This window comes from Caretta caretta, chromosome 17 (genome assembly GCF_965140235.1).
Source record: "Caretta caretta isolate rCarCar2 chromosome 17, rCarCar1.hap1, whole genome shotgun sequence".
Taxonomy (NCBI): domain Eukaryota; kingdom Metazoa; phylum Chordata; order Testudines; family Cheloniidae; genus Caretta; species Caretta caretta.
The window spans coordinates 10667592-10691296 of NC_134222.1; the positions used below are offsets into that span (position 1 = coordinate 10667592).

Here is a 23705-nt window from a genome sequence, read left to right on the forward strand (position 1 = left end):
GATTTTTAACCTTGGATCCTGCTGTGCACACCTGGAAACACAATGCCACTGGACTAGAATGAAGAGGAGAGAATTAGCCTGGTGGTGCGTGAACGGAGAGGGGAAAGAACTCTTGGAGCGGCCTCATCATACGAAGCAAAGCCACTGCCCACACGGACAGGGTTGGAAGGTGTGGTCGTAGGAAGGCTAACAACAGGTGCTTTTCCCTCTAGTACCACGCACCAGGTACTAGAGGGAAAAGCACACTGCTGCAGGCGCGCTGAGAAATGCAGCCACGTCTTCCAAGTGCCATTGACTCCCCGTTTGTTTCAGGATCCAGGGCACGACGCCCTCCTTGTTGTCAATTAAGCTTCCACAAGTTTGCCCCAGGCAGCCTCCAACACTACATTTCCCTTTGCTCATACAGCCTCCTTTCTTTCCCTCTGCATTGTCTCAGCACCGCTACCTAGCTCTGGGTCATTGTCCTCGGGCAAGATTTGGAAAGGGAGAGGGAAAAACAGCCAGCCATGGAGGAAAGGCCTCTTTGTGACCATGAGATGCTGGCTAAGGGTCATTATTAAATTAAACGGACTTCCTGCAAGTGTTGCTCTGCCAAAACACAGCTGCCAGTCACCTGTTCTTTCCCCTTCACTCATTGGGAGAGAAGGTCGGATGTGCGAGCACCAACCTCAGAGGCTTCTGGTTAGCTTTTGCCATGCAGTGTATTCCGAAATAGGGAGATCTCACGGAAACAGAGTTCTAACCCCAGCCCTGACACTGCTTTCCCGCCTTCCCCCAACACCTGGAGCAAGTGATTTAACATCTCTCTTCTTCCCGCTCCCCTCACCTCTCGGGATAATGCCGGACCTACCTTCCTCCCTCACACAGATGCGTTGAGAGGATTAATTAGTTAGTGTTTGATTAGCTTTGCAAGTGTCATACTATATGCCGGCATAAATGATTAACACGCAAGCCAGCAAGGGTCAGCCAATCTGGGCACAAGCCCCTTTTCCAGTCCGGGTCTTGCCCTTATAACCGCCTTGTTCTCCCCCACTCTCACCTCAATTAGTTCTAAACCAGCTGCCATTGCTGCATCTCCTCAACAGACGCTCACCTGTAGGGAAAAGGGTTCTATCCCCGGAGCGTAGATCTTGACAGTGAAGCCGGTGTCCTGTATGACGATAACTTCCTGGTCGTTCGCATCATCCCCTGGGTCAGCCTCCTCGTGGCCATTCTGCCTGCTCTCCTCCTTGAGGTGCTCGTAAGAGCCGTCACCGTTCATTAGAGCCATGCCAGATGGGTGTTCTAGTCACAATGCGGGAGAGGGGAAAGAAAGATTTAGCAAGGCCCCAAAACAATAAAGCCAGTCGCCTCAGGATGCTTAACATACCAGGCTACCAAAAGCTGGGGCCCTCCATTTCAACAATCTGTGGTTTAAAAAAAGCCCAAGTCATTAGATTCCCCCCGCCCCCATACAATTAATGTTTAATAGAAATAGGTGTGCCATACCTTACCACTTGCATACATAACACCCTTTCCCTTGCCCAAGGGGTACACATCTCCCAAAGAGAGCCGAATCAGCAGGGAAGAGGTAGGGGGGAAAAAAAAAAGAGAAACAGGGAGAATGGCTCAGCCTAGAAAAATTCAGTTCAATTTTAAGAACCTTCTTGATGAAAAGATGGGTGTGTGGTGCTTTGCAGCCCAAGGGCAGCTGTAACCTGTGCACCAACAAGTTACGTGGGTTCTTAAATACCTTCCCTTGCTCTCCTGTTCAGCTAAAAGAGGGCAGTTGCATTCCTAACCCACATGTCACGTGGGACCCAAGCTACTTCACAGAAACACAAACAGCTCCCACGCCCCTGTGTGCGTCACATAACTCTTTACATTTTAAAATTACTTTGCAGATGTCTTGCAGTACAATGGGAGAGACTTTGCGTGAAGAATACCACTTCACCTGACACATGCAAAACGAAATAACTTGGTTTTTTTGCAGTTCCTCCATGCCCACCCTGGTGCGGCTGCCTGGACACAGACAGATTCTTACTCAAGGACAACTGGCCATTGGCAGCGTGATAACAGCAGTGATCTGTTCAAAATCCATAATGCTCCTAGAGAGTCATGTGAAATCCCTACAGCTCAATAATTTAAATGAGACTGGGCAGAACACTGGGGAATGTGCGGTAGAGAGACTATTACTGTACTGGTCATGAAGGAAGGGGCTGGCCTGGATGATCTAATAAAAGAGCTACACAAAATTTTATTTAATTAAAATATGCTGTTTCCTAAAAGCTGAAAGCTTTTGCCAGCGGCACATCAGTCTCAGTGAAGTTTTCATCAGGATGGTTTAAGGAGAGACAGTGTCACCTTGTAGCCTGGTGGTTAAGCACAATGACCGGGGATGCGGGAGACCCAGGTACAAGTCCCCGCTCTGCCTGATTCAGAGTGATCTGGGGTGAAAAACTCCTGTTCTGGTGCCCTCCTTACCAGGAGACAGCCCCCTTCCCACATCGAAAGATACTTTCTTTTGGGAGGCGGGGGAGGGGGCGGGGGGAGGGGCGGTTTAAAAAGGTTTTTTTCTTTGTTCCAATACAGAACTAAAACAAATGTCAAAACCTCAAAAACTGCTGTGAAATGAAATTATCATCCTCTTACTCGATAGGTTTTTTACATTTCTACTGCTTCTAGGCAGTTACTGTCTCATCCCCAGCTGCACTTCTGGGTATTTCATAGCATTTGCCTAAACTCCTTTAACATGCCACTTCATTGTTGTAGATGATTCAGGTGAAACCAAGCATTGTGACGCTTCAATATACATCAGTGAGCATCAGCCACCCTAGCCGCAAAGCATCAGCTCCTTCTGCAGCCCCAAGATGGTCAAGTAACCACTCAGTCTCTCACTTTTACCATCTGGAAAATGGGGATAAACATATTTACTTGCCTGCCTCTTGTAGGGGCCACGAGACTTAAGTAATTAATGCCAGCAAAGCGCTAAGCGTTCTCTCCCATCGGATTATTATTCTGGTATTATGGCTTCAGATTAAGATCACTCCTAATTTATTGGCCTCCTACCTGCAGATGACTGTCAAGGCCAAATTACAACAGGGAGCAGGTGCAAGAAATGGGACAGGAAACAATTTCTCCCTATCCAATGGGACGGGGTAAACAGCAGAGCTGTTTTAACAGCCTCTGGTGCCATCGGCAGTGACTGCCCAGATGCTAATGTTTAGTATCCCTCTACATGTGTCTCCCACACATGCTGTGCTTTGACAGAAACCTACGAGCAGAGCTGACTAAAGGCTCCACTAGGATTCTGACATGCCCAAGCCATCCTGGGAAAGAGGAACGGACACACTGCCCGAGCAACAGTGACCCGAGAAGCTGGGTCTTTGAAATGCACATCCCCAGAGCCTGGGGAGAGGCACTCCTTGTTACACCTATAGAGCAGAGCTCCCTTCAGACAACCTGGTGCACAGGGGGATGAGGCCACAGGATGCCCCTGAAATGCTACCTCTTGGGTTACTAGCGTCGATGACAGCACTATCCCTCCCCTCCCACATAACCTGACTTCTGGAGCCTAGGACAAGGCTGGATCCTGCAATCGGAGGGGGAAGTTCTCCCTTGTTGTACTCTAGCGGACGTGTAGGTGGGGAGACAGGGTTTAGCCCCAAGGGTGCTACAGCAGGCCCCATGTACAACAAGCCATTTTAGACTTAGGGGAGCTTTCACTTGGTGTCACCAGACCCGCAAAGGCCAGTCTTTATGCTCTTCCACCCAGCAGCCACCCTGAAACTCTTGCCTGCAGCCCTGGCAAACCGTATGGGCTTAGTACAGCAGGCCTCACACCAGGATCCCACTGATGCTATAATCAAGCCAACATTTGCTGCTCTGCACAGGCGTGTCTATCTCCCATTAGCCTCACTGAGGAGGTATCCCACCCAAACAGACCCACCAGAGATACCTAGTTTGGACACAACAGCCATTCCGGCATCATAGCCTGTAGAGAGGAACATGGCCAATTGACATTCTCCAAGATTACTACCTTTTTCTATAGCTACAGAGGCAGGAAACACGTCATCTGGAAACACTTCTAAGTTCCCAGCAAGTAAGTGAAGTTTCCTAAAAAGCAAGGGGAAATTAACTGACTTGCTCAGAGGTGGGCAGTTCTAGAGACAGGCATGCCACTCATTTTCCTGCTAGTGTGTGGTGGTTTTTTTTTTTTGCTGAGGCATCATGGGCTAAAAAATGCTGCAAGCCAGGACTACCCCGGCTCCAAGTGTGAACTGAGCAACACCAACTGGTCATAGATAAGTGCTATTAACTCCATCTACCCAATCAAAGGAGAGGCTGCATATGAGCTTTCCTACATAAATTCAGGGCTATTTCTATTAAATAAATTCTAAATTTCTAAATAATTCAGCTTCTGTTTATGACTTTCCAGGGCTATAAAAGTTACAAAATAATTGTGTGAGCACCGTTTTGGTGGACTGCTTCCTAGAAGACCTCGCCACATCAAGGAGCTGCCATCATGCAATATGGTGCAATATATATATGCAATCCACTGGCCATCACGAAAGGATACGAATTGGTAAAGCTATGGGACAGGGAGGGGCAGCAAAGAGGTGGCAGTTTAAGGCTTACTTGCACCACATGATCCAGCTCTAGCCAGCATGGTCTCACGTTGAGGAGCAAGAAATTAATCCTGCACCAAAAGAGAGCAGTAGATTAACCCAATAGTTTAGGTCGCCTTCGGGAAAAGAAAGACGGTTTTACAAATCAGGAAGGGTTTTCAGGACATTGCCGTTTCCACACAAGCAGTCTCTTTCTTTGCAACCGCAACTTGGAGCGCTGCAGGGGTGTCTCCTCAGGGTAAGCATCGCATCCTCTACAGTGACTCACAAAGCCTAGAAGAGCTTTGCATGGAAGTTTCGCCTACCCACTTTTAAAAGGAGTCACCAACTTTCATGGCTGCTCTGTAGAAGCAGATAGAAAGGGAAATGACACACAGAAACAACGCCAGCTATGCCAGCGTTTTCCCACAGAGAAATGCCTGAGGTAATCAAACAGCACAAAGAGGGAAAGGAAAATAAATTTTACAAGTGCACCTTCAATAAAATTTAAGATGGTTAGTAAGAAAGTGATTTAAAAAAAAGAAAGAAAAGCTAGGCTTTTTTCTTAGAGGCAATGCAGTTTTATTTTATTACTCTCAGTCCAAACCTGGAACCAGTGTGTTGTGCTATTCTAGCAATGGATATATCACATGAGTAAAGTTACTCATTTCTTCAAATTACAAAACATTTCTGGGCATCTCTCCTGTGTTTTTTAGGTTTTAATTTACAAATGAATGTGTTTGTAAAACTGAGCCCCTACTCTGTACAAGAAAGTGCAACACAAAATATTTTAAAAATACGGTAGGGTAATTTACTGAATCACAACTGAGAACGGGTTGTGTTCTTTTCAGAAGCCTTAGGCCAGAAGCCCCTCCTTTCTTATCCTGATCTTATCACTATAAACAGAAATATGGACATTCATTCTACTTCTACATTAAACCTCTAACCAAACTGCTTTGTGGTCACAACTGTTAGAAGAACCTGGAGGTTAAAACTATTATTTAAAGTGACAATACACACTTACAGTAAGAATCCTCTGGGTCAAAGCCCATCCTCACAGGCTCTACTAAAGTGACTGAACCACGTTTTCTTTGGGCAGACACTTCAGCAGTAACTAAATATTCTGGGCCATTGGTTCACATCACAATCTTCACCTGTGTTCAGGTTCTGCTGATCACTATGTTGAAAAAACAAGCAAACCAAAATATTATGGTGAAAACCAACTCTTTAGAGGGAATAGAGAACCCTGTAGTGCTTGATCAAATTACATCACACCTGATGTAACAGTTTAAGTAGAAGAATTAGTTTCTATCTACTCACATGGACAGACCAAAAAAATATCGAGACAAGACACCATATTGTGATTATCTCTATTTGTACTGAACCCGCACATGATGTAGGCACCTCTCAAAAACAATTAGATCAAGGTCCCTGCCAAGGTGCCATTTTCATATCTGAATTTGAATCTACTTCCTGTAAGAAAGAGAGGTAATGGAACATCAGAAATTTACATCCATAATGTTCAAACAAGCCAGGGAAGTATCCAATAGCTAAGTCAGTGGTTTTCAATCTATGATCCACAGACCCTTGGAGGTTCACAGACTCTGTCTAAGATTGCCAAAGGGGTCCGCACCTCCATTTGAAATTTTTTAGGGATCCACAAATGAAAAAAGGTTGAAAACCACTGAGCTGAAGTTATTCTGTTACTTCAAGAGACAACAATGATGCCTTTTAATAGAAACACTTTACTGCAGATTTCATCCTCAGGCCTAAGACACAGCAGTATAAATGCAGTCCCAAATTAACCTGCTAACAAGTTACATCCCAAACTTAAGAAATAGGCGACACTGTCAAAATAAAGTAAGGTTTTTAGTATCCCCTTACCTGCATTTAGCAACACTATCAGCAGACTGTTAAAGATGAAGGAATCAAAAACCTACTTTGTCCTTACTCATCTTAAGCATGAACCTGTCACCACCACTGTGATTGCAGGTTCATTCTGAGGGTACAAACATGTCTTCACAGTCTGAAATAGGTGTCCAAACTCCAAACACTTGTCTTGCTTTTAAGCATGTCTGCAAACTGGAAATGCACACTTGGCACAATGATAAAAACAAATAAGAACCCCAGCATGCTAAAAGCATTCCCACCATCTTCCTAGCTGAATCCAAGATAGGATTCAGGACCAAAAATTTCATATTTACAGCAGTGCAACACCATGGAGCAGCAGTAATGGAGCAGAAAATGTGGCTATTGCAGATTCACAGGGGCAGAGAAGAGCAGAATCTTTGACCCCAGGAATTTTATACTCTGCTTCCAATAATCTGGGTGGAAACAGAAGCCTGACAGGATTATCACTTTGATCCCAGGTTTAAGTGACTAATATTTAGATTTAAGACAATATGCCATCATGTGCCAGCAATGCCCCTCTGCCATGTACATTGGTCAAACTGGACAGTCTCTACGTAAAAGAATAAATGGACACAAATCAGATGTCAAGAATTATAACATTCATAAACCAGTTGGAGAACACTTCAATCTCTCTGGTCACGCAATTACAGACATGAAGGTCGCTATCTTACAACAAAAAAAACTTCAAATCCAGACTCCAGCGAGAAACTGCTGAATTGGAATTCATTTGCAAATTGGATACTATTAATTTAGGCTTAAATAGAGACTGGGAGTGGCTAAGTCATTATGCAAGGTAGCCTATTTCCCCTTGTTTTTTCCTAACCCCCCCACAACGTTCTGGTTAAACTTGGATTTATGCTGGAAATGGCCCACCTTGATTATCATGCACATTGTAAGGAGAGTGGTCAGTTTGGATGAGCTATTGCCAGCAGGAGAGTGAGTTTGTGTGTGTGTGTGTGGGGGTGTGTGTGAGAAAACCTGGATTTGTGCTGGAAATGGCCCAACTTGATTATCATACACATTGTAAAGAGAGTGGTCGCTTTGGATAAGCTATTACCAGCAGGAGAGTGGGGTGGGAGGAGGTATTGTTTTATGGTCTCTGTGTATATAATGTCTTCTGCGGTTTCCACAGTATGCATCCGATGAAGTGAGCTGTAGCTCACAAAAGCTTATGCTCAAATAAATTGGTTAGTCTCTAAGGTGCCACAAGTACTCCTTTTCAGTTTTCAGAAAGAAGCAAAATGGGGGGGGGAAGGGGGGGTGTGAGCAGGGGGGAACATAAACCTGTTCTCCAAAGCATTTCCACTAAGAACAGAGGCCAGCATGTCTGCTAAACTCCTAAGCACCTTTTCAGTAGAATTCAGCAACAAGCTGATCACAGCTGGCCCGAGTTTTAAATAAACACGTTAGTTCTAAAGACTGGCATTGTAACGGCTCACACACGAGTGCTCCTGCAACATATCACTCTGGTTTATTGCTACGGATACTGCCTCCTGTGGACAGTACCAACCTGAAACGCAAATCCGATCCCGCACGGAGTTCCAAGTAGCTCGGCTCCTGTGTGTTTTATGACATCACACCAGAACCCTCCACTAAGCTACCTTGCTTGCCTTCACTGACCTCACTCACTTATTTTACCTACCAGACGGGATCTACTGAAAGAGAACTAAACTGTGCAGCTATCCAACAGTACCAGCTGTGACTCTTTTGCCATGTTGCCCGGACCTAGGGGCTAATCCTTTGCACAGCTCCCAGTTTAAGCACAGGGAAGATGGAGGAGGAGGAGCAGGATCCTGCCCCATTCTACAGAGCAAGTGCAGAGCTGCTTAGAGGCCGTTTCATCCACAATGGCCCAGATAACCCTGCCCATCCAGAGGGAAACGGAGCCAAAGACTTACAGAGCTGTACTTCTGATCCCTCCCTTCCCCAGGCCTGCCTTCAGTGCAATAATGTGAAGAGCCCCTTGTAATCCAGCTCTGGCCTTTGAACAGCAGAATCATATCGGGAGTTGCATAAACTGGGGCTGGATTTGCCTAAAAATAAAAGGAATATCAGACTAAATACCTTAATTCTTCATGCAGAAGTTTGCACACACTCTGGTCTAACCACACACCTTATGACACTATGTATGCACAGGCGATAGCCACATATAGTTGGCAGAATCACATGGAAGACCATATTTAGCAGGTATCTTTCACAACCTCAAAGACAACATCCTACCACCCACCACTTTGAACATTCTAGACCTTGAAAAATAAAAATAAAGGGGGAAAATGGCCACAGAAGTGTTTATTCTCTTCCCCGCCTTAACCACGGAACTTCACCCTGAGAGCGACATTGGCCCACGGTTAGGGTTCCATTCTCTTACTAGGCTTTAGTCATCAGATCATGCTACCTCTCTGCAAAAGAAGAAATTAAAAGTTAGCTTGTAAACTTCATGTTATATTTACACATGCGGAACAAAATTTTCATATTCACTCATCCATACTGCCCATAAGTACGCATCGTGCCTCAATATATAAAATAAATAGGACCAACTGGTTCTATATGCAGACCGTTAGTGTTTCTTGTGCAGTTCCTAATCTGTGTATAAATGCATAAATGTAACACTGCAATAGCTTACTCTTGTAAAGAGCCAGGGGAGGGAGCTGGATGCAAAAAATAACCCCAGTTGGTTGCACAAGTGCAAATGCACACTTGGATTTTAAAAATTAGCCACCCTAAAATATCTTGTGTCTAAGTATAGTTCTACACAAACCTGCAATTTTTGCACGTTACCATAGAGCTGCACGTAGGAAAGAGACCCACTGAACACATAACATCTCTTTAAAAGATCACAACCTTGCAATTTCATACCGCAACTATTCCTTACTGAGCCCTAGTCACTTGTGAAGTCAGACGTTTAGATTGCAGTGATTGAGTTCTGTGCCTGAGGAAAGTTTGCTTTCATAAAATGGAAAAAGGAAAAAGCTTTTGTGCAAACTTAATAAATAAATAAATAAAATAAATAAAGTCACCTTGTGACAGAGCAAACATGGGATATTTCAGCCCAAAAGGAAAAAAAGTTCTGAGATCGTTAAGGGAGTGAATACAGAGTCTGAATGGAACTTTACTTCTTCCCAGCATACCTCTCCCCTCATAAGGACATTTTATATATATATATATATATATTATATATAAAAACACACCCACACCCGGAAGAATAAAAAGTCACTCCCCAAGCACCTAAAAAACAAAGCTTCCTTTTCCTCCTCCTCTTCTTCTGCTTTGATGGCAGTGTGCTCACTTCAAGATCAGGATCAAGGTTTAACCCATCATCTAGGCCAATTGCAGGATTGGTCGGTAAGTAACAAGTGCTTTTATCCTGGATCATATGTGTATTCTCATCTGTAACAACAGACAAGACTGTCTCTTGGATATTCTGGCTTTTCTCTGCCTTTCCAGAGAGATTAGATTCAGGCATTTCAACCGTTTCACAGCTCCCCAAGTTAGAAACGTTAGTTCTGTGTTTTAATTGGACACCTGGAGCGGCTAACGATGGTTCCAAATTGGAGGCTTTTCCCCTTTTAGAGAGGTCTTGGTTTTGCTGCCAATCAACAACAGGCATTCTGTGGGCTGCAGCTCTTTTGTCAGCTGGAACAACAGGCTCTTCCTGGTTGCACGATTTAGAGTCTAGGCCATTGGCCTCAAGTTTCCCGCAATTCTGGCAGGCCTCAAGTGACTGAGAATAATTTAACTGTGTAGCTGATCCTTTCTCAAGGTCGACAGGAAGGACGGCCAGAGCAGAAGATGCCTCTGCCTGCTTTATTAAGCTAGCAACAGCAACACTGAATTTCGAGCAGCTGTTTTCAGAGGCCTTCATCGTTTCTTCGCTGCCCTTCTCCTTGGGTAAGCCTTGAACATATTCTGGCCATTTCTGCAGACTTTCATTCGATGCATTGCTGAGAATAATGTCCGGATACAGAGGCATGCATTTGCAAGCTTCCGAGACATCTAACTTCATTTGAACAGGGAGGGAGACATCAGGAGGTGCAGTGCAACTAATGGGAGATTTGGGTAAGAGAGGGGCCCTCTCAGACGAATTAAAGCTGTGTGTCTGGAAGATTAGATCAGTGACGTGTCTGCAGCAATTTGCAAAGATACTGTTTCCCATGATTACAGGTTACACAGATAAAAGACCAAACAGGAGAAGTAAGTTTTGTTTGCAATCTCGTTTGTACACATATATTAAGTACACAACAAAGACAGGTCTCACATCATCTACAGTTTGGACTTGTTAATGCTGCCACGTAGCTAGCTGATCAGATTTTCTAAGAAAATTCTTACTTGAACCCATGAGACAAAAAGCACAAGACTAATAATTTAGATTGCCAGCACGCAAAGAGACCTATGTCAGAGAATAAAGAAAATATTCTCTTAAACATTCATCTGTTTCTTCCCTTCTAATATCTTACGCAGATTTAAACCTTGAATTCACCATAGTGGGAGTTGTCCCAAAGTTCCTTCCAGTGACCTTCATCTTCGGAACATCTCTGCCTCGGTCTTCAAAATATCAAGTTGCAGAATGCCAGGACATCCACAAAGTAAAAGGAAAGTTCCCCAAAGCTGAAGACTTCCTCCTCTTCCTGCTGCCCCAAAGACAGGAGAAAAAAATCAAAGTTCTTCAAAGTACCTAAGAAAGAGAGAGAGGATACTGGGCTGACTGTTAAAGCCCAGCAATGAGTTATAAATAGAATGGTGATAGCAGGCTCTGTACCGATGCAGCATGGGACCATGTTACAGCATTTCAGCTCTGCCAAGTTTAACAACAAATAAGATGCATTGAATTACAAAACAAGGCTAGTTACTATGGCACGCCTAGGCTCATGCAGAGCCATCCATATAAACCGGATTGGCATAAAAAGGGACTGTGGGGAGCGAACGAGGTAGAGAGAGTTGCCAAATGAGTTTTCTGGCCCCACAAAACGCCTCTGTTTCAAACTAACTTTAGGAATCCCCTGTAACTTTGCAGGAGTTGTAGATTATAGATTTTCACCCTGTAACAAGAGCACTAAAAACTCTACTCTCTCAATAGGCTACAATACAAATCAAAGTTGCCAGACAAGAGTATTGAAAGGACAAAATTAAGCCACATAACCCGACCACCCTCCTTGTTCTTGTCCTATTCTATACATCAGTTCAGGATAAGCACCACTAATGCGTGGGTACATGTGCCCCAGTAAAGTGTCTAGTAGGCTCTTAATTATATTTGCTTCTGTGGTGTTACTGGACAGTTATTTTCCTTTGGAGACAGATCCTCTAATGAAAGCTACATTGGGAAAAAACCTTTTCAGGGAAGATTATAACAAAGTCATGTTCCAAGATAGATACTCAGTCTGAAGAACCAGAAGATTTGACTCTGCAATGGCAAGTTTTATGCTCCCAGTCAAAGCATTTCTTTCAGTTTTGCTTAAGTAATGTTAAATATTTGTATCTAGTTTAATTGTAATTCACTCTTGTGAACTCTATGTCCATGTATACATAGGCCAACTCCAAATTTATGGAGGTAAAAAATAAGTCCTGTCTCTGCTGTGAATGTCTCAAGAGTCTGTCTTCACCCTACACCATATCATAGACACATTTGTTAACAGTCAATCCCACACCCATATACATAACAGAAGAATCATTTCTCAAGAAAATTTTAGGAAGTTAGAGCCAATCATCATAGCAGAATTTTGTACTCCAGCTAACACCCTGCCAAGAAGAAATGGAATGAACAGGTTGAAAAAAAACAAACAAACAAAAAAAAAAACAGGCTGAAAGTTCTTTATACAAAATTAAATCCCCGATTAGCTTCTATTGTTCTTGTATTCTGCCTTTTTAAAAGAGCAGGACAAAAATCTCTCCCACCGAAACTCATTCTAGCTCCAGATCTAGTCGAGGCAGCTCAGATTTCTTTTTATAGGACTTCTGTCTCATTACCCCTTTTATAAGTAAGACGCAGTAAGGGCCTAAGAAAACCCTTAGTCACGAGAAGCCCCATTATCTTCAGGATATAGTGCCAAGTTTGAAATGCTTAAAAACGCCTACTTCTTCCAACTAATGTCTCTTTCAGAAGCACAAAAAACAGGGGAGATATACTGACAGCTTCAACTCTCCCTCCTTATACACAGAAGCACAAGCTGTACATGCTCCAGACTTCAGTTTAAAAACCCTTTGAGTTCATGTGGGTCTTTGTGCAAAAGACAACCTCCGAGAAGAGACCTTCCTGGTATAGACTCGTTCCATTTTAAAATGGCGTTGCTAACTGCAACAAATTTAAACTTAATTCTAGTTACCAAAGCTGTAAATTCACCAACTTTTATCATTTTACTTCTACCCAATGTGTATAAGGCCCCTAACTGGAAATAAAGAGCCAAACAGAGACCTAATTTAAGCAAATGCAACTAGCATAGGAGCTGGATCTACTTACTCCATGGGGAAATTTTGGCCAAACTGTTAGCTCAGATTGAACAAGTTATATTTAAGCTATTCGTACGCACACTAAAGGCAATAGAGGTTTAAGGACGAGCAATAAAAAAAAAATATCCTCGATAAAGTTCTTCTTATACAAAAAATTGTGATCAAATAATTAACACCAACAGTGTTTCTACTAATGGGAGTATACAAACAGCAAAATTCAGCTAGTTCTAACTGGACCTGAACAAGAGAGAATGTTCTGCAGACAGCACAAACTACAGTATTTTAGATTCATTAGAAGAAAGTTAACCAGATACAGTGAAGGCATTGGGTAGGATTTCACTTGTAGTGGGTGATATTTATATAGGAGGAAGCAAGTTTAATAGGTACCCCAAAAGCTTATGCCATCTTCAAAGGAGGATTGATTATTTCCTTAAGATTCCATCGAGAGAGACAGGATGTCATGGAAACTGCCTCTCTTCATCCCATCAGGGGGCACCTATAACCTGGAGGTTCCAACTTTCCAAATTAAATTTCCGTCATCTCTTTTGATGCAACCAACACATTTTCCTTAGCAAATGCCCCTAAGCAAGTGTGTTGGCGCTATCCCCTGTGATCTGTAATCCATGTTTATTTTAAACCATCTGTAGGTACCATTAAGGGTTATAAGCATCACGTTTAGTCTCCAGAGGCTGCAGGACACACACAGAGTTGCATCATGTGAAGTTCCTTCACTCCCTGTAGTTTGTAGCTGACCAAAAAAGCTCATCAACCCTACAGCTAAAGCGATGCCCATTCCAGTTAAAACAGGAGGTAAACATGAGATAGAAAGTGCTGTATTGGGAGTCTCTTCTGTGGGCACTACATACAACGCGGATATTTAAATGGAGAAAATTCTTCACTCTTTCAAAGAGAGTAGAGTCACACCAGAGTCTGATCGGTTAGGGCCCAACCATGCTCAAGTCATGTTTAACAAGAAAGTTCAGGTAGACGTTTGCACCTTTTATGCTCTTTCGTGGGTACCGGAAACATAGTTTTGCTGTAGTTGGCCCTCCAGGGCCACATTCATTTGCGCTGCGTCAATCTTGCTGGCTCAGAGGCTCTTTCCTGCAGTAACCGAAATGCTTTCTAAGCTTTGGACTTTTAGCATCTTGGGTCCCTCTCCTACACTGGCCGAGTCTGGGAGTTACATTTCAACCCATTTCCGGCATAGTTTGGCTGGGCAAAACTCTTTTTTTAAAACGTGGTCCTACCATTGGCTGGCCAAAAGGCTTAGCTGCAATGGCAAACAGTTCAAACACTGCTCCCAAACTGTGTCGAAAGGCCAGAGCCTACGGCAAAGTGCGAAGTTCAAAAAAACACATATCAGCAACTACAGGAGACTGTGTCTTGACTTCCCAAATGGATGGGAAAAAACCCAAAACAAGACTGATGGGTGAGAGCACCTTAGGGTGACCAGATGTCACGATTTTATAGGGACAGTCATGATTTTTGGGGCTCTCTCTTATATAGGCACCTATTTCCCCCCCACCCCCCATCTGGTCACCCTAGGGCACCTGGACCCCAGAACAGGGATAATTTTAACATTGGTTTGGTTTTCTGGAGTTAAAGAGACCCTACAAAAGGAAATTTAGGTTAAGGGCACTTCTAAAAATCAAGAGTATTAGCAACAGATAAGGAATTTTGTTTTAAGTGGACTGCTCCTTTAAAATTTTCCTTCAGAGAAGAAAGGGTAAGGGGGAGGGAGAAGACAGAAATGCAGTAGCAAAGATTTCAAAATACAGTAACAGAGATATAGCTTTTCCTGAAAGCTGGAATGAAGTTTATTCAAATGAAGGTAGTTCGGCCCCTCCCTAAGGGCAAAGAGTTTGTTACAGGGACAAAAGGTCTGTAATACCACTTACTAAGAGCCAAAGACAGATTTACAAATTATTCTAGTTAAGAGCAGTTTAAAAAAAAAAAAAAAAAGACAAAACGCAAAGCTCATCCATTTGGAGTAGCTGACATATGGTCTGTACAGTAAAGCTTGTTTAATTGAAATGCTCATGTGCTTACTGAGATGAGAACCAGTGTTTTTACTATTATTTATGCAGTGCCTAAGTGCCTTGCAGCACAAATGAAAGACCTGTACCATGCCCCAAGGATCTTACAATCTAACCTGAGGCATGCCGCAATGGGGCAGGGGGAGGGAGAACTGAAGCATAAAGAAACAGGGAAGAGGAGAGTTACAGTAATGACTGGTTACTTTATGTGCATATCTGGATTTTTAATGTGGCAGAATAAAGACCCTCCCTACCTTCCCCCAAGTTCATATTGTTTTTCCCTCTCCCTTTTTTTAGGCCTCGTAAAAAATTAAGTCTTTAGGGCCTTGTCTACAAGAGGGGATTTTAGCAAACAATTTCCACCCAGGGTATCATGAGTTCCAGATGCAAAGGGGAGGTTTACTTTAGAAGAGTCCCTCATGTAGAGACTCTCTGCTGGGAGACATGTCCACCACTGATGTTGATGCACAGGCCTGTAGAGACAGTGGTGCCTGAAAGTGGATCTGCTTCCAAACACAAAGCCAGTCATGGATTTCAATGCTGAGGGAGCGAGGTCCTTCTAATGTGTCTGCTCCAGCCAAATCCTACACTGTCCCCTGACTGTTACTTTTCAAATATAGAACACAATACAGGAACGTCAGACCCTTAAATAACTCCTCAAAATAACGGACTGCCTAGATTGACCAACCAAACATGTGACAAGAAAGTAAACAGAGCCTCCAAAGTTGCCACCTGAATTCCTTCCTGCCTGCTATCACTCACAGGCAACCTAAGACAGAAGCAATGCTCTCCAGTCTAAAGATCAGCCCCTTTTAAAACTTCCGTGGTTGAGTGACAGACAGTCATAGCAGATCCTTAGATTAAACAGCAGTCTCCTGACCTTGTTACTGCTGTACAACTGCACTCGCGTCTCAACAACAGTCTTCCCACAATGCCTGTTCAAATTAATGGTGCAACAAGACGTACCTGGAACATGTGGCAGACCTAGAGGAGTTGTACCTAGGAAAGTGGGGAAAGGCAGCTCCGAGAGGCGCTAAAAGAAGTCGGGTGAACAGCATTCCTTTGAGCTGACTATATTATTAAATCTGCACATGAGACAAGCTCAGATTTGAAGCAGTGACAGCAGTAAAAATGCTAGTAATCCAGGAAATGCATTTTCACTGTCTCTTGACTTTGTATACATTAACTAAACTGAAGGGTTAACTATCCTATAATTGTCCTTGCTGGAAAACATTACATGAACAAACATTGTGCGGGTTTTTAAAAGAAAGGCAATCTTCATGCGAGAGAAAGAAAAGATTGCCTGTAACTGATGAAATGCCAACTCAGAGTTCAGCAGCTACAAAATTACCCAGCTTCCACCCAATACTGGCAGAACTGCTTAAAACAAAGTAACGTTTCACTTATTAGTGTAACATTATTAAGCAATACACAGAAATTGTCACACTGGACCCAAACCTTGATCTCTCTCACCTCAGCACATGACAGAGAGCCAGGAACTCTGACATTTTAATGCCAGCTCTGGCAGACTCCTTCTGTGGCTGTGCACAAATCATTTAACTTCTCAGTTTCCTCTACGGTGATCACAGGGATGTTGGAAGGATTCATAAGTAGCATAGGTAAACTGGTTTTAGGCCAGAAAGCATGCAGTATCTTGCTCCTGCCTATGGCCTACACCTGATGTTTTAGAAGAAAGTGAAAGTCCTCCAAAATGTACCTGGCCAATCGTGCAATGCTGGAGAGGAATTATTTTTCCACCCAACACCAGCTAGAAATCAGTTAATGCCCTGAAGCACAAGATTATGCACTGTAATTTTTTAACTAAGTTAGTGGAATGGAAAACACATCGTCCATTTGAAAAAAAAAAACCTGAAGGGGGAAAAAAAAAAATGTGCGCTCAACAGGACATTCCTACATCCTTGAATTACTTCAGTCCAGTCCACACAGTCACCTAAAACAAACAGACTTCGGCTTAGGTATAAACTTCAACAGCTTATGGACTGGTAAACAATATTTTAAAAGTGTCAGATCAAATATAGGTGCAAACTTCTCTCTCACTAGGATGTAGGTCTTCCACAAGGTGTACAGCTCTCACCCTTTGCTTTATGTCCTTTTTTAAAGGAAACAAAAAAGCTGATCAAGAAAGGGCTTGAGTTTGGGATCAACATTCAAGTTTATAAGACCCTCTGCACAATACTTAAAAAAAAAAAAAAAAAGTACAAATCTGAGCACCTTTCAAATTAAGATTTAAGTTTTCTAAAATGAGATGCATGCTTTAATGTGTCTTTAGGGCTTGTGAAAGGTGCCCTGTTGAAAGCCCTCAAGATAAGGCCTTCTAGAAATCCACAGTACTAAGAGAAGAAGGACAGCAGCATTGGGAGCTTCCCAGGTGCACCCCCAGCATTCCTATGGGTGAGCCCCTCTGCTAAGACTGACAATAGAAGGTAGTGATTTTAACATCTGACTATTAAGAAATGGACTAAAGTCATCCACTCACAAATCACTGAGCAACCTGATCACTGGTCACTATCAACCGGCAATGGATTTGAATTAGAGACCTATTGGCAAATGGCTCCATATCCCCCTTACCCAGTGCTTCAGTTGAGCCAGGGCTAAGCCCGGGCACATCTATGAACTGCCAAACATAGTGGGCTTGCTGTGTCAGTTATGAAAGTAAAAAAAATTACTTGAGCCTTGGCACCTAATTGCTTGAGCCCCAGAATGTCTTTCATTACAAATTAAGCACTGCCATTACCCACTCCCTGCAGCCTCCAAAATTAATGTTACAGGACAACCAGATGATAGATAACCAGCTGAGCGTGCAATGTTCTGTCAAACACTCTAATGTCTTTTTTTTTTTGGAGGGGTGGGGGGGATTATTCTGCATATTATTTTTAATTATCCTAATCTGGCCACTTAATTTTTGAGATTAATGACCCTCTTTGAATATTTTGTGACAGCTCTTAAAAATGTTCAGACTTCAGTTGTTACAATAACGTTAGGATATTTTGTTAATAGCGAGAGACTAAGATCCAGAAACACTGACACCAATGGAATACAATTTGCATGGTTATAAACAACATATCTGAAGTGAGTTTAGTGGCCTCAGGACAATTCCCTTTGGACAAGCAACCCTGTCAACCATTACCACAACTGGCGCTAAGTGGTGATTTCAACAGATAGGTCATGGATTGAATAATACTTTCACCCCTAGAAGTTTCCCCTCCAAATCAGGAGACAGCAGCACACTGATGGAGCAGTGCATGGGGGAGTTTGTACAGCTACTGTTATTAACGCAGCACCTAATCTGTGGATAGGACAGATCAATCGTAGAATTGCCAGTCAGGCACTTTTTCCATGAGCATGAAACTCAAGACACACAAACACAGGGCTGGATTCTGAGAAGGGTTCAGCATCCATGACTGGAAGGAACTTCCAAAAGACACTGCAGTTGCTTAGCACCTCTAAGAATCAAACCTATGATGGCCCTCTAGAAAGATTTTGAAACTGTACCTAATGTACGACGAAGCCCCAAAACTCAGGCAAACTCCCATCAGAACATCAGTGGGAGTCTGCCCGAGTAAGGATACCAGGATTTCTCCAAAAATAAACATCCATTTCATCTGAATACCTTATGCAAAGACAAAATTAAAGCCAAGTTTCTAGGCATTCAGTACTTGTGTTGTAGGTTCATCATGTAAGAAATTACATATTACATGGTTCCCTACTTTGTATAGTGTAAACACATGAGCAGGTTCTGGAAAGATCAGAAATTTAACCCCCTTAAAAATACAATTGCCAAAGACAAAATGTGAGTCTGTGACCATGGGAAACCTTTGCACTGTAGCTTAAGCCACGTTAATGGGAAGATGTATAATGGGAACTTTTTCAAGTGGCCTTCTCCTGCCACATCAGCCACCACAGAATACGCTCTTCTTTCACACAGAACTGCAGTCCGCACATTATTCCAGCATGTTGAAGGAATCTGGGGCTGGTTATTTGATATAATGATGTCAAATTCACCATAAGACTATTGATAAGAGATTTTAACAAAAAATGAAGTAAAGATGAAATCTATACTTAGAAGCTCAAAGCATCATAAAAAGGAGTGAATTCTGAAAGTATAACTCTCTGCTGGGTGGTTTTGCAATCACAATTATGCTAGTGGAGACAGCAGAATAACCATTATTTGTATCACACTAGCAAGTGAAATCTGGGCCCCATTGTGCTGGGCTCTTACTAGGTATTTGTACAGACAAAGGTTGAGAGGGAAAGTGACTTGCCCAAGACCACACAGCAGGTCAATGGCAGGGCTGGACACAGACCTGAAGTCTCTCAAATACTAGGGGAAGCCTCCCTGCTCTCCTAATGTAATACAGTTCTTTTCTCTCCTCTTGTCCCTTCCACCTCAGCTCCTCAAACACGTTAACACTTATTAACCATGCCACGCATCACCCCTGTGAGGCAGCATCCCGCTTAGGGCCAGGTTCAACCACCTGCTGAAGGTCACACAGCAAGTCAGTGTGGGAGCTGGGAGGGCAGCAGCCCCCCCCTCGAACTGCTGCAGCAGGCTGGCTCCTGAGTCCTGGCAGCCGCCCCCCAAGAGCCTAGAACGGAACCCCAGGGGCACTAATCTCCCAGCCCCCAGGGAGGCCGCTGTCTCTTTAAATCCCCGACCCCAGCAGCTCCCTGCCAAGGGCCGCGTGGAACGCCGGGGTCGCTACATTGTCTCAAGCCGGGGCACTGGGAGCTACCACGTGTGCGCGGGGTGGAGGGGGGCGCGGGGTCGTTCTCTCTCCCTTCTCGCGGTCCTGCGCGCTCCACATCAGACTCCGCCCCCCAGGCGAATCCCAGCTCCCGACTCTTTCCTTCCCAGGCCAGGAGCAGACCAACGTGCAAGGGGAATATGGGGGGGGGGGGTGGTGTTCTCTGCGGCGAGGGGATTGAGCAGCCCCCTTCGCTTAGTGACCTTGCCTTGGAGGAGTAAGGGGGGGAGAGGGGGAGGAGAACGCACACCAGCGACGGCACATCCCCGCCCCCCCCCCCCCGGGCGGCGGCCCAGTGGTGTGTTCCAGTGAAGGTCACCTTCATCGGCGTTAGCAGAGGAAGCGGCAGGACCAGGCGCTGCCCCCCCCCAGCCCGGCTCCAGCCCAGGCGGGCCGCGGGCGGCTCCCCGCCGCGACAGCCCAATGCTGAGTTCCAGCCCTTCCCCCCTCCCCCGCCCGCTTCTGGCTGCCGAGCTGGGAGGGGGGGGGCAGCCCCCAGCCCCTTCCTTCCCTCCCAGCACTCGGGTCCCCCTTGCCCGCGCGCCCCTAACTCCTCCGCCGACCTGCCCGGTCCCCAGCCAGAACCCCTCTTCTGACCCCCAACACGGAAACCCAGCGCCTCTCCAGCCCATACCAGGGCCCCTTCCGCCGAGGAGAGGCGGTGGTGTCATTCACAGCCCCTCCACAGCGGTTCGGGTTCCCTTCCTCCACGTTTATGCCGATGGAAGGAGATCCCCAGGGTGTTTTTTTTTTTTTTTTTTGGGGGGGGGGGGTAGTTAAAGAAACAGCGATGCCAACTGAATTGGAAGAGATCTGCTCAGACCATGCAAAGGGAATTCGTCCACGGGGGGGGGGGAGGGAAGAGAAGGGTGAAGGTTAAGAATTTAAACTAAGCAAGCAAAACCCCTCCCTGCAACTGACAATCAAAGCAGGCGGCAGGAGCAATAAAATAATCTGGACGGGTAAGAAGCAGAAGCCCTTTGCTTCCAGTCACTCCTTTCCCCTTTCTTCTCCAACCACCACTAAGCCTCTTCTTTGGGACAGACTGGGTTACCTGAGGTAGCATTAAGTATGTGTAAACGATTTAGGTTAAAGAATTTTATTTGTTTTTGGCTCTCTTACAAAATCTTTCAGGTCTTGTTTACCAAAGATTCTTCTCCACTAGCTTTTCCTTTAGAGCCCCCCAGTTCAGATCCCAGGTTTCCTAGTTTTGTGGGAAAACCTCTGGGAAGTCCCAGGGATGTACTGTGGTTTCTAACAGCTTGCTTGCAGGGTGGTGGATTTGAATCTAGCAGAGTTTTCCTTTATTCAAAAGGCTAGTCATTGAAATTAAATAGATATTCAAATGAAAGTTTAATAGTGACTAAAATCTCTTCCCCTCTTCATTGCTGAGCTCTTACTCTCTGCACTGGATAGATCACCATTCATCTAAAGTGGTCAAGTCTAGGCCAGGCCTGAATGTCTCATCCAAAGAACCAGCCAAAATTAAAAACATAATAGAGCAGCAACAAAGAAAAGAAAAGGGCCTAAGCCTTTTAAAAAAGTATTTCTTTCACAAATTTATTCAGAATCCCCCTCCCCCCCCATGCACAATCCCACCATTTGCTCCAGGATCTCCTTTTAAACACTGAAAGTAAATAAAACCCCGGAGATTTTTTTCTGTATAGCTTTAACCCAGCTGGGGTGGGGAGATAAAGGATAGGAAGACTTTTTACCTCCTCATGCAAAATCAAGTGTATTAAGGCCAGGACCAGGCCAACCCTTTTTAAATACTCCCTCCTTTGAAAGCTGCTCTGCATTCTTGGCGTCCATCATCTCCCACCACATATACTGGAATCTCCCAGTGAAGAAACACCTCCTCATATAGGATAAACATAGCAATGCAAGGGAACGGGAGAAGGGGAGAAGACAGACTCCCTAATGCCCCCCTACTTCAGCTCTTTCCCCCCAGGAAGACACCTCAATACAGGAAACTCTCACAGAGCAACAGATGAGGGTCCCCACTGTACAGTCCTGGCTCCACCAGAAAGTATTTCTAACAGTAAGGGTCAGGGGGATCCTCTCTGTACAACATCGCTTAGACAAGCGATCCACCCAATACAGGTGTTCCCACTATGAGCTGTTCTCCTGCAGCCCTCAATGCAATAGGACAGGATGCTTACAGCATACAGAGCAGGACCTCACACACAGCATGGGTTGGCCACAGTACACTCTCCGAGAGTATCCCCAGGAAATCAACCCTCTCAAGCACAGCAGAGCTCCCCATGAAGCAGCCCCTCCTTCAACAGTGCAGAGAATCCCCACTGGGCAGCCTCCCCCCTGAATCAGTATGGCTTCCTCTCTGCACAACTTTCCTCACACACTCCCTAATACAAGGGGCTACACACAGAGCACAGAGGAGAGCTCTCAACCCAACACATGGAGGTTCCTTGCTGCAGTCAGGAATCTGCTCTCCTACATATTAGAAGAAGGCTGCACCTGAGGCGCCCCCTCCCTACTGTGGGGACTCCCCCACATTCGCTGAGTTCTTTGGTACCTCAGGGACATGTGCACAGGGCAAAAGCTTCCCTCCGCATTATGGGCCAGACCCCTCTATTAGGGGAGGGTGAACAGGGAGGAGGCCCCCGCCCCCAATCCTGAGGACGTTCCCCAGTGCACAGCCCCCCTTCCCCCAATATACACTGGGAGAAGGCAATAGAGGAGGGCTTCCCCTAGAAGAGGGGGAGTAGCTGGCTCCCTGCTTGCATAACTTCCCTTTTCCCCGCCCACTACCAAGGGTTCCCTCTTCCTTACGCAACCCCCCCCCCCCGCCAATACCCAAGAAGAGGATTCCTGGGGTGGGGGGCTTCCCTCCTCCTGCAGCCCCCCCAACACCCGAGGGGAGCAGGCTGGGGGTGGGGGGCTTCCCCCCTCCTGCAGCCCCCCCAACACCCGAGGGGAGCAGGCTGGGGGTGGGGGGGCTTCCCCCCTCCTGCAGCCCCCCCAACACCCGAGGGGAGCAGGCTGGGGGTGGGGGGGCTTCCCCCCTCCTGCAGCCCCCCCAACACCCGAGGGGAGCAGGCTGGGGGTGGGGGGGCTTCCCCCCTCCTGCAGCCCCCCCAACACCCGAGGGGAGCAGGCTGGGGGTGGGGGGGGCTTCCCCCCTCCTGCAGCCCCCCCAACACCCGAGGGGAGCAGGCTGAGAAGGGGGACAGCCGGCTGAGAAGGGGGACAGCCCTCCTCGTGCAGCCCCCCACCCGCGCGGAGGGGGAGGGTTGCGGGGAGCCCCCCGCCCCCCCGCTCTCACCGGAGCTCCCGCAGCGCGGCTCGTTCTCCGGCTGCGGCGGCCGCTTGCTGCTCAGGTGCCCGGGCTCCGGCTGCTCCTCGCTCTGGGCCGTGGCTGGCGCCGCCGCGGGCGGCATCTCGTCCGCTTTAATGACCATGGCCGGCCCCCGTCGCGCCGCTGCCTGCCCGGACTCCGTGCCCTGCCGCTGCCGCTGGAAGGACAGAGCCAGTCACAGCCCCACGTGGTGCGCACTCCCCTCCGCCACCCCGACCTCTGACACGCCGCGGCCTACGGCTCGGCGGCAGGGACACACCTCCCCGCCTTCCCAAACGCCTTAAAGGGACAGGCGCCTGCCCAGAAAAACCTGTGGGTGTGGGCGGCTTATAGACTGGGCCAAAGTCAGTCTGTCTGTCTGTCTGGCCGTCCCTACACTCTACCTATCTATCTGTGCCTCTCCACACAGACTAATCATCTGTCTTGAGAGAGCAGGCATGGAATATTTCAGACGGAAAGGTAAATCCTTGTCAGCCTCATAAACGCCAGGGTACATAGGTGATTATAATGGAAAGTTTGGGCCAATTTAAGTGGAGCCTTGGTTCAACTCTGGCTATAATCTCAAGAGACGGTCTGTTGTCTGAAGGGATTAACCTGGGGCTGGACATCCGAAACGAATCCCCAATTACATCGGCCAACATTT

At 45.8% G+C, this 23705-nt stretch overlaps 1 protein-coding gene and 1 long non-coding RNA gene across 4 annotated transcripts in view; one reads left to right on the forward strand and one right to left on the reverse strand.

Moving 5' to 3' along the window:
- Positions 1 to 23275, reverse strand: part of CLUH (CLUH binding protein of NUMT mRNA) — a 56294-nt gene extending 33019 nt beyond the window's left edge. Inside the window, exons 1-2 of one of the 3 annotated variants that reach the window (XM_048823846.2) lie at positions 23030 to 23275; positions 1094 to 1284 (exon numbers count right to left, since the gene is read on the reverse strand). In XM_048823846.2, coding sequence (XP_048679803.1) covers positions 1094 to 1284; positions 23030 to 23165 — 327 coding nt within the window. In that variant the 5' untranslated portion in view covers positions 23166 to 23275. Of the gene's footprint in view, positions 1 to 1093; positions 1285 to 9722; positions 10961 to 20377; positions 20451 to 23029 lie in introns of those variants that run through there. The other 2 variants (XM_048823848.2, XM_048823844.2) reach the window with 2 other exon arrangements.
- Positions 10257 to 12061, forward strand: LOC142069516 (uncharacterized). The gene is made up of 2 exons (XR_012665371.1): positions 10257 to 10385; positions 10956 to 12061. It is a non-coding gene; the product is annotated as an uncharacterized LOC142069516 (long non-coding RNA).
- Positions 23276 to 23705: the final 430 nt, after the last annotated feature.